The sequence below is a fragment of the Entamoeba invadens genome (genome assembly GCF_000330505.1).
Source record: "Entamoeba invadens IP1 unplaced genomic scaffold scaff_1105074726701, whole genome shotgun sequence".
Lineage (NCBI taxonomy): Eukaryota > Evosea > Mastigamoebida > Endamoebidae > Entamoeba > Entamoeba invadens.
Genome location: NW_004440403.1, coordinates 74,588 through 86,775, shown reverse-complemented (window position 1 = coordinate 86,775; position 12,188 = coordinate 74,588). Strand labels below are relative to the sequence as shown.

Sequence of the window (12,188 nt, the reverse complement as noted above, 5' to 3'; positions counted from 1 at the left end):
CAATTTCTAACACATATACACCACAGGCCAAGTTATTTTTTCTTGTCCAAAGTCGTGTAAAAGAAATGCAAACTTTGTCATGATAACGTAAAAGATATCTCTCACTAAGAACGCGATTTATTTTCGCGAACACACACAAAAGTACGACAAGGAGTTAAACAATTTGTGTTTGGTTCATCCTTCTTTTTCTCTTGAATTATAAAATCAACTAGGCGTAATTTGTGTGATAAATGCGTCGTTCATATTGACTGCGACATCATAAATACATAGCAACGTGGTGTTTTTCACATCAACGTTCTGCAATTTCACTAAAACAAAAATACTTTCAAACAAAGCGATAACGCTTTCTCTCATTTACCATCAATTTTATTTTTTAATCAGTTTTTTATTTTTAGTTTGATTTTTAGTTTGAAAACTAATAGATACTATATTATTTATTTAACAAATAAAAAAATTCAACAAAGTACCTGTTCTGAATACTTAACAGCACAATCAAATTCTATTCACTATGGGTGGAAAACCAATTTGTAACTCAAGTTTATCTGGTTTTAAAAGTTAATATTTTCACTAAATAATATCAACATAAACTGCAATGACAACTGATTTTGGTGAAACATATTGAGTTTAATAAGTGGTGTTAACAAGTCTCTTCAATTATTTCGAAAAATAAAACAGAACAACAAAGCTATAATAAGTATAAGTGAATTAACAACAAATTTTTTATATAAAACTTGCTTATTTTTATTTTTTTATTATTCAATTGGTAAGTTATTAGATCATTTTGATAATTTAATAATATAGTTTGTTTTACTACATTTATAATATTAAAAAATAAGTGGTCAATTCCCGAAAAATTAAATGAATATTTGAATACACTTTTAACAGGAAGTGTTTTTTTAAGTGTTAATAAGATTTACAGTTAGTTTCAAATTAATTTAAAAATGTTCAACAAATAAATATGATTGTACCAAATAAAATAAAAATATTATCAAAATAAATTTAAAGTGTTTCACAAAAAAACAAAAATGTACCTTTTTTTCAAATGTCTCATAATTAATTATTATTGTTTCAAATAAAATTCTTTTTGTACAAATTTAAACTAAAATTGTTTCAAAATTGACATTTTTTGTTTCAAATAAAATTAACAAAAATAATAAACATTTAGCTATAAACCGTTTCTTTTCATCACTTTTCGGCTATTTCGTTGAAAAAATTACCAATAACTTTTCTGACATCAAACTTTTCGATACTTTCAAAACAATCTCCAATATTTTTTAACAGTTCTTTTAAATCATTGTTCTCGAGTTTACCAACTCTAGTTTTCCATATACCAAATATGTTTTCAATCGGATTGCACTCTGGAGAATATGGAGCATTAAAAAGTACTCTGCAGCCTCTATTTTCTGCAAGCTTGATGATTTCTTTTTGATGTACGGCAGCGTTATCCAATACAAAAACGACATTTCCAAGCAAACAGATATAATGTTCAACAAGCAATTTAAATCCAGCAGAAAATATATCTCCATCAACGACTTGGTTAAACACCCTGCAAAATTTGTCTCCACTTTCTGCAATCGAACATATACAACTAATATTGAATGTCGACAGGGGAGAAATTCTAAAATGTTTTTGCCCTTTTAAACCCCAATGTTTTGTTCTTACATTACCCAATTTCCAATGAGATTCATCAACAAACACTATAGCAAATCCGGCTTTTTGACAACTTTTCAACTCTAACAATCTGTTGACACGTAGTTCTTTATTTTCTAATGTGTTGGCAACTTTTCCTCGTATTGACACTTTTGTAAATGACAGAGGATCTAGTTTGACATTTTTCATCAATTTTTCATTGGTTATGTACCTGTCTAATGAAGATACAGAAATATCGTAATTTTTTTCTGCTAAGGCCTTTTTGGCTTGCCTCAGAGACATATTTTGTTGACAAAGAAGCGAAGTTACCTCTTTCAACATGTCGTCTGTATATTTTGGTTTTCTTCCTTTCTTCTTCTTTGTTATATCGCTTCCATCTTTCAATTTTTTAATATAAAATTTCACTCTTTCTGTTGGTATTTTGGTTTTATTTACATACCAATCAACGGATTGAGACAATCCATTTTCTTCATACAACTCTCTAAGATATGAAATTTGTTCATCCGTGAGAGTATTGTAACATCTTTTTCGGTGTTTTTTAGTGTCTTCTTCCATTCGAGAAGATAATTGAGGATGATAATTGATTTGTTGTTCTAAAAGTGTACTTTCAGTAACCGGAGAAACGTTTGGGGGAGTGTTTGGAGGTTTACATAAAGGTCCTATAAAAGGTTGTTTGAACAATGCAATTTCAGACTTAGGCACATATTCGATAGAGTCACTCATATTGATTATAAAGTTTAAACATGTGTTTATGTATTCATTTATTTTGTTAAATGTATTTAGAAGTTATAACATTTGCCAATTATTCAAGTTATAATTTTCATGTTTTTGTTAATTTTATTTGAAACAAAAAATGTCAATTTTGAAACAATTTTAGTTTAAATTTGTACAAAAAGAATTTTATTTGAAACAATAATAATTAATTATGAGACATTTGAAAAAAGGTACATTTTTGTTTTTTTGTGAAACACTTTAAATTTATTTTGATAATATTTTTATTTTATTTGGTACAATCATATTTATTTGTTGAACATTTTTAAATTAATTTGAAACTAACTGTATATAAAATTAAATATAAAAAATAAACTCCATTAACATTCAATGGAAAACGAGTTAACAGCACTTTCAACACTCTGCACAAACGCAGCAAAGGCGGTGTCAGACATCAACAAATCCAAAGATGAATTCAACTTTGTTGACGACAAGTCATTTGACATTGAACAACGCATTGAAAATGAAGAGAAACATTTCGACAGACTTGATAAGGTATTTGAAAGTAAGAAGAAAATCACAGCATCACTCAACACCATTGTTACTGATATGTATAACGCGTCAAACAAAATTAAAGAAGAGATGGTTATGTATTCAATACAGAGTGACAATGAAAAGCTGTATGAGATATTTAATATCAGAATTGCACTTTATGAAGAGAAATGCAAAATGGACATAAAACCACTTGAAGATGAAATCAACAAAATCATTCAAGTAAAAAACACCAAAGTTGATCAAATTATAAAATCAGAGAAATTCATCAATGCAAAAAAACGACACGATGAAGATGTTGAAAATGAAAAACGCGAACACCTCACACTTGACGAAAAATCATGTCTTGAAAAGTTGACGGGGTACAAAATAGGAAGTGTTGTGTTTGACTCGGACATAGACGACTGGTCAAAAGGCACTTCAGTGTTTGATTCAAAAGTTATAAACAAAAGCAACTTGTGCTTTGTGGTAGAAGACAAAAATCACAACAAGTTTGGTGGCGTGTTTACAGGAAATATCAATGTCGTTGACAAATGGATTAACAATGGCAGTTCGTACATTTTTTCACTTGTGAGAAATGGCACTTTAAATCCAAAAAAGTTTGGGAAAAGTGGAAATTACACCGATCGTAAATTTTGGCATTATCCTCAAGACAGTTCATATTTCTTTGGGTTTGGTTATGGTCATGATATAAGTGTATACAAGAAAGGTGTAAATGGGAGTCATTGCAACCCATCCACTTACACCACCAAACAAAACGATTTGACTGATAATGACAATTTTATGCCGAAGAGCGTTGTTGTCTTTCAACTTAACTGACTTTTTGTCATTTTGTGTTTTGTTTTTGTTTCAAACATCTGCAGAATTGACGACTAAAATGTCCTTTTTGTAAGTTGTCATCACAACTTGAATTAATGTACACCGTGTTTTAATTTAATTTAATTTTTTTGAAGGGATGGATAGTCCAGTACATGAAACTATAAACGAAGACGATGAGATAGTTCCAAAAAAAGGACTGCTCAAAGTCATGTAAACCTACCGAAGAGTTGAGCGTAGCATAATTGAATTGTTTTCTGTTTTATTTTTTGGTAATTTAAGGTAGTTTTTTGAATAAATAAAAATATGATGACTTATTTTATTGTTTAGAATAATTATTTTTTTAAAAACAAAAAAATACTATTAAAAATGGTTTTGAATATATATTTAAATGGTAAGTAATTGATGACGTGGGTATTTTCGAGTAATAATGGAGACGCCTGGTTGTGTAGGATTTGGAAAGTAGGTAAAACGATGCACAAACAGACCGTTTGAGTGCGTCTTTATGAGCTTTCTATTCAATGCTCTGTTTCACTCGGTTTCCACCAACTCGAGGTGAATTTTCGGCATTTTTTTGAATTCGGGAACCAGACCTAATTTCTGCCCAGTTTCCTATTTACTATAATTTTAATTTGAATATGATTCGAAATAGAAAAAATAAATCTATTTAAAAGGTCAATGTAGGTCCGAAAGTTAAATAGAATAACACTAATTCAAAAAAATTAATTATAAAAAAGGTTTAATTTATTAAGTAATAATTAACTAAAAAGTATATATAAATAATGTCCTACAAATAACAAACAACCTCAATATTACATTAAATATAAATACAATAAAAAACTAAATAATTCAAAAAATGTCGAATATGGAAATGGTCTATTTGATGCAAGTTTCCCTCTATTTGCCCACACTAAAAGACATCATGACTTTTATTACTATCAACAAAAAATGCCAAGTTGCTGTCACATCACTTAAAGTTAATCCTTGGTTCTCTAAATCCGACGACATTGAAAAGTTTTGCACTTTCTTTTCTCCTGACACAGTGAATTGCAACTCATTAATCGTCTCTCAAAAAGTTCTCGAAACGGCGGTTTACATTCGAAATGTTCAAATCTTTTCGACCGATTTTAACAAACTCAATGACCAAAATATTGCCGAGAAAATCACTTCTTTGATTATTGTTGAACCCAAACCCGTTGACACATTTCAACAAAACAATGTTAACGTAGAGAACAAATTTTATGAAATACTTTACAAATGGAAAATACCAAACATCGAGATGTCTTTAAAGTTGTTTAGTGAGTGTGTTACCTGTTTTGAACGTAACAACAATGTGAATATGAACGACACTTATTTTCCTAAAAAGGTGTTGTTGCACGTCGATTCAATGTGTAACGATTTTTACACCGACATGTCACCTCTTTACAGGAATATAAATTCTGCTGCTAAAAAGTATGACAGTCAAATAAATATTGACTGGACTGACACAACCGAACCAGAAAAGGTGCGTTTAACTCCAAATTGCCAAAATTACACACAAGAAATAACACCAAAAATATTTCAATTTATCAAACCATTGTATAGAAAAAGACTTCTTGTTAAAATTGATGGATATGACGATGATAATTACTTTAAAACTGTTGTAGATATATTTAACAAGTGTTATTCAACATTCGTTGAACTCAAAACGTTTGGTGATATCTCAAAATTAAGTATTCCAGATTTTGTTAAAGACCTCAGTATTTCTTGGTATACAAATGAAAGGCACAGTGTTTGGTTACCTTGTAATATGAAGATTGAAAGTTTGTCGATTTCTGAAATTGATTTGATATTTGCTGATGTTGTTCCAACAGTCAAAACAATCAAAGCAACAAACTCAACTTTTGTGTTGCAAAAAGTGACTCAAAATGATACAACAAGAGATACATATAAAGAGTGGGAAATGGACAACAACTTCCCTTTTCCTAATGTCGAGGAAATTGAGCTCCAAAAGTGCTTAAATATTAACTTTAAAACACCCGAACATTTAACAACATTAAAAGTGTGTGAGAATTCTAAAAATATCGAATTATTTGTTGGACAAAATTGCGAACATTTAAATATCGAAAATGTAACAAAATCATCTTTTTGCATTGATTGTAATAAATTAGACACTTTTATATTTAAACAGTGCCGAAACACAATTTTCGAATTTATCAACGCAAAACCAAATTCACTCAGTTTGGAATTTATTGAGTGTTTGACTCCAACGATTACAGTTGATAAAGACACAATAAAATTATTTTCACTAAAGAAATGCACTGGTGTGAAAATGATGAATAACATTGAAATGAGCAATGTTATCATTGAAAATACAAAATTTAATAATTCAACAAAATTTACTGCAAAAAGTGTTATTCTCAATAACATTACGGAGTTCCTTCCAATTGACTTTACACACACAAAATTTCTGAGATTGTTTGGTCTCAGTCGTTTCTCGTTCAACACAATTTTTGAGAATTGCGAAATTTTGGAAGTTTCATTTTGTGAGCACTTAAATTTCGTATTTCAAAAAGAACATTTAAAAAACATCAAAATTGAGTCTTCCCACAATTTGGTGTTTTCTGGTGAATTTCATAATGTGGAGTGTTGTGTACTTGTTGGCAGATGTTCTGTCAAGTTCCCACAAAACACGAAACTGCCGATTGAAAATGTCGAAATAAAAGAAGAAAGTGATAGTAATGAAGGTATGACAATATCAAAATTCAAGGAACTTGAAATGGAATACACAGAAGCTCAAAGATATTTGACACATCAGTTCAATGAACCATACGGACCAATTCTTGCCCAATATGACACTACTAAACTCAACAAGTTTATATCATTTTTAACTCAAAATGTGACACTTGTTGTTACAAAGCCAATATGTCACTTTCAGAACTACGTTTGCCAAAGCTTAAAAATTAAAACGAAAATAACATTATTGTCATCTTTGAGCATTTCAAATTTTATTGGGAAAATGATTGATTTGTCAGGGGTGTTAATTGGCAACTTACACGTTGAAAACTGTGATGATGTGGACTATTCAAATCGAATGTTTAAATACAAAGAACCAATTTCAGCTGTTAATGTCACTATTAACAAATACAACGGGATTAGATGGATATTCTCTTCGATAACTAAACATCTTGAAATTACTAATTCACTTGGGGATGTAAAATTCACAAAAGCAAATTCACAATTTGAAAGTGTTGTATTTAGAAATTGCAATTTCAACCGCGGCGTATTATTTAACAAAGATCTCGATATGATACAAAATTTGACAATCGAAAACACATATTTGGATTATTTCTTTAGAAACAATTGTGTTGGTGTGTTAATGGAAATCAATAACGATAATATAAGAATGGGAAATTCTATGCTACTTGTCGCCAAATCAGCAAATTTTGATCATTGCAAAAACTTCAAAATTAGAATATTAAAGCCCAACACTTTGATTTCAATTAAAAATTGCTCCAAATTTGAAATAAACACAAAAAATCCAAATAACATTGATGTCACTAACTCTACTGAAATAGATACATCGGAAAAGGAAAAAATTCAACATGAGGAGAGACAAATAAATTATGTTAATGGGTTTGGGCAAGTAACACCACAAAATAATCGTGGTTTTAACACATTCAATGGACAAAAACCGTTGGGTATATTTGGGGTTTAAAATTACTTTTTACTTGTTTTTTTTGTTGGTAGAAACACAATACAATAAATATTTAGTACACACTTGTTCAAAATGAATATAATAACCAATTTGGCACACTGGAATCAGGCCAAATGCATCAATACACACCATCACATTGTTTTTGACATTTTTCCCATCACATCAAAAAATATTATTTCCATTATTTAATAATGGTACATTATCTTTTTTATTATTTTGAGAACAACTCAAACAATTTTTATCAATAATATTACAAGTTATACAATCACATAATTCATTCAATAAATAGCCATTTATTCATAGTATTTATTTTCATTTTTTCATGTTACATGTAATTAAGTTTGTAGTTAATAAAGATGAAATACATCTCCTGTTTTTATTATTTTTTACAAAACGTGTCTCAAATGTTTTTGTTGACATTTTTGGTATTAACATGAATACGTTTTATACTCTATTATTTCCCAAATCTGAATGTTAAAAATGATTAATTTAATAAAATTATCTTGTTTTTTAATTTTTTATAAAATAATAATTAAATGGAATTGGTGATTAAAATTATTAATTTAATACTTATTCAACGTAATTCTAGACAACGATATTACTATCACACACTTTTATCAGTAATTAAACAAGAAAAATAAATAACAAAATAAACGAAAATACATTTATTTTCATGTTCTTTTGATGAAAAATCCGTGCTCTTATTTTTTACAATTTTAGCAACTGTCAAATCTACACTAAAAATATCATGGACAATCGAACAAATAAATTCTGTGACACCAGCCATTTCTTTTGCTGAACACTCAAAGATTTCAATTTTATTTTTCACTGCAAATTTGTGTGCTTCTTCAAAGACTATTTCATTTTGTGGCAAATCACTTTTTGTGATTAAAACTCTTTGAAGTTGTCGTTGGTATTCGTCTTGTAAAATTGAAGCGTTTGTATACCAATAATTTAAAGAACTTGAAGACAAATTGTCATCACGAGAACAACATAAAACAAATGCACTTTGACATGATTTTGTAGTACGCAAAAACACAGACTTGAAGTGTGTGACTTCACCTTCCAATCAAATCTTCAAATTTATCGAATTGTTAATTTAAATTACAAATTACTTGATTTTTTCAAATATAAATAACAACGAAAATAAAATGTTTTATAAATATAAGAAAATAATTTGTCTAATGTAAATTCTTTATTCATAGTAAAGTATTATTAGTTAATAAAAGTAAAATATACAAACATGGTTCCCAAAACGTCACATTAACAAGTCTTCGATCTATAAGCATTTTCTATGTTTGAGTGCAACGTGATTAATTTAAGCCAAAAACCAACTCTATCAGTGGACTTATCCCCATAATAAAATTCATGTTTATCACTATAATGATTATAAGCAAATCGTTGTACAATAGAATTCTACATATAAATTTCTTTGTTTATTAATTATAAATAAAAAACTTTTCCAACATAACCATCACCAAGTAAAAACACATTAACTTGTTCTTCCAAATTGTTTTTCATTTAATTTTTAGTTTGAATTTCTCAAATGTTTTTAAGTTTATTATATTAAATAAATACAATTTTTGAACCAAAAATAAAAATATCGATTATTTTATTTAATTAAACGATAACTATACTTTTTGGTAAAAAGTATTATTATTATAGTTTAAGTTGTATTTCATATCATTATATAACAGTTTTCAATAAATATAAGTAAAAACCTCAATATTTTAAAACTTAAAAACATGTTACTCGTAAATTATAAATAAAAATAAAGATGTCGCGCCTTGAAATGATTTACTTAATGCAAGTATCGTTGTATCTCCCAACATTTTCCGACGTCATTACATTCATTCAAGTGAACCACTCCACCAACTCTGCAGTGACTTCTTTAAAAGTGAATCCATGGCTTACCTCAACACTAGACGTTGAAAAATTTTACGACTTTTTTCACCCCGACACGTTGAACTGTAACTTCTTACCAGTATCATTTGGTTATCTCTCAAAACCAATTTTTATCAGAAATTACAAAATAGAATGCACTCCTGAAATTATTGAAAATATAACACTAAAAATTTGTGAAAAAATGACGAATTTTATAATTGGTAGTTCATCAAAATTTGGAACCAATGATCCACAAAAATTGTTCCAACTGATTGTAGAAACTTATCGTCAAAAGGTGACTATGTCAATCAACTGTTTTGTTAAATTTCTGGACTACTTTGACCACTATGAAACTTGTGAAGACTTTAAAAAAATATTCCCAAAAAATGTTTCAATTTATTTTGATTTAAAATTTGGAACAAATACTTTTGAAACCAGAACACATGCAGCTATTAATTTACCATTTAATAGAATTAACGAACTTCCAATGAAATATTCAACACAAATTGATATCAACTGGACAAACGGTGGTTCTTTCATTGGGAATGTCGTTTCAACACAAAATTGTCGAAATTACTCGAACAACATTGATATCGAAAATTTCAATTATTATGTTCCATACATCCAAAACAACGCCTTAATATTTCAGACAAAAAATTTAATACAAAATTCTGATTTACAAAAGATCGAAAAAATTGTTGAAAAATGTGAAGCAACTAAAACCCATTTTGTTGGTAAAGTCTATGACCTGAGTCTTTTGCATCTTCCAAAGTGCGTCAAGTCACTTTTATTGAAAAATGAATATATAACAAACTCATTTGAACGTCTCGAGAAACAAGACGACTGTGTGATACTTCCTGAAGTTTTTGAAGTTGAAGAGTTCGTCTCAGAAAATGTCACTATCCAATTTTCAAACTGTTTTGACACGGTTAAAAAAGTTGAAATGACCAACACTCAAATAATTAAAAAGAAACAAACAGAAACCCCCGAAAATTGTGATAAATTACAGGTATGGGAGAGAGAGTTACAATTTCCTTTTGTAAACGTGGAAGAGTTAAAACTTGTCAATCTGAATGGTATTTCTTATGAACATCTAGAACCATTGAAACAAGTTTCACTCTATAACGTCAGAAATTCCGAGTTTTCTATCAATAAAGAATGTGCAAAGAATATTGCATGTAAAGGATGTTCAAACTGCACTTTAAATATTGACTGCGAATTGTGTGAAACTTTTGAATTCAATTCGTGTCTAAATTTCACATTCAACTTTTTGAATACCAAAAATAATAAATTGAGTGCCAAATTTGCAAATTCTTCATATTCAAAAATCTCGTCAGAAACAGATTTTATTAAGTCTTTGTCTATCTACAATTGTAAAGATTTTGAAATTGCAAAGAACACCAAAATAGAGAAATTGGTGGTTTCTAATTCAACACTTAAGAAGTTAGTTGGTGTAATTGTTCAAGACGTTGTATTTGAAGCACTGTTGAATTATGTTGATATCGATTTCACACATACAAGAAGTGTGTTGTTGTTCAATATCGAAAATTTCATTTTTCCAAACACTTTTAAAAATTGTGAAATTGTCACAATTGAGTATTGCAATAATTGTCAATTTAATTTTAATAATTCGAATATGAAACATCTGAAAATTATTTCATCAAAAGCAATCAATTTCAAAGGAAATTTTAACTCACTTGAAGAAGTTGAATATTTAGATTCAACATACACGTTCCCCACAGATTTCGACATATCAAAACACCCAATTTGTCCTTTAAAGTGTACTGAAAGTGAAACTCGTGAATTATGTAGTTCAGAAGAGTACGAGAAACTGAAGCAAATTTGTTTGACTAAAGACAGCAGAACACCTTCACAAACATCTTCACTAGTATTCCCACAAACAACAGTTTATCCAAATCAAACCAATTTCAATATAGTCCAACAAAATTTGGAAAAAAATGGAAATTTGAATGGATTTGTTCTACGATCAGTACGCCGAAATATATTTGGTGAGGTCGTTACTGAGCAAAAAAATGGTATTTGTGTGAATCCATCACTTCCACAAAATGCCACAACTGAAAATGTCAAAGTTAACAGTCGTAATTTTTTTATCAAAAATTGTATTTGCACAACACTTCTTATTGAACAACACATCGATTTTTTACCAAATATAAAATTGGAAAATTTCATTGGGAAGTTCCCAGATTTCTCTTCAAATGCGTTTGGAAGAGTAGAAATGAAGAATTGCAATTTTGTCACTGTTTTTGTATTTGGAATAGTAAATTCGGCACTAAATGTGGTTGAACTGAAAATGCGCAATTGTACTAACTTTGATATTGAATTAATGAGTAAAACAAAGGAAGTGGATATTGTCGAATCAAATGGATCGATCAATTTTTTAACGAGGGAGGGAAAATACAACAGAATTCACTTTGAACGGTCTCAAATTCAAATGATCAACAGCTCCGGGATGTTTCATAATGTCGGCGATTTATGTTTTGATGCAACCGAATTACCTATGTTATTTGAGAAAATGTGTTTGAACAATTTAGTAATGAAAAACATCGACAATGTACCTGACCAAATAAATATAACATCAAAATCAGCAACTTTTGAGAAATGCAAGAATTTATCATTGATGATTGGAAATGAGACAGAACAAGTCGTATTGAAAATGTGCAAAAGGTGTTTTGTGATGTCGAAAAAGCCAGAAAACATCACACAAATAGAAAGTAGTGACGTCGAAATTTTTGATGGAATTGATGCATTAACACAACGACTAAATCAAGTCAGTAACGCTGATAATCCACAACAAAATCTATTTGGAGCACCATTTGGATATTCCCGAAATACACTCACGGGCTTTGGGTTTCATTAA

The 12,188-nt window shown here is 29.1% G+C and overlaps 2 protein-coding genes across 2 annotated transcripts; both read left to right on the top strand.

Annotated features, from left to right (window-relative positions):
* Window positions 1-4,585: 4,585 nt before the first annotated feature.
* On the top strand, window positions 4,586-7,426 carry EIN_107310 (hypothetical protein; the record flags this gene model as incomplete). Its single annotated transcript, XM_004256955.1, has 1 exon — window positions 4,586-7,426. One exon carries the CDS (start codon window positions 4,586-4,588, stop codon window positions 7,424-7,426), a length of 2,841 nt encoding a protein of 946 aa, XP_004257003.1.
* Window positions 7,427-9,203: 1,777 nt separating this feature from the next.
* Window positions 9,204-12,188, top strand: EIN_107300 (hypothetical protein; the record flags this gene model as incomplete). The annotated part of the gene is made up of 2 exons (XM_004256954.1): window positions 9,204-10,730; window positions 10,752-12,188. 2 exons carry the CDS (start codon window positions 9,204-9,206, stop codon window positions 12,186-12,188), a joined length of 2,964 nt encoding a protein of 987 aa, XP_004257002.1.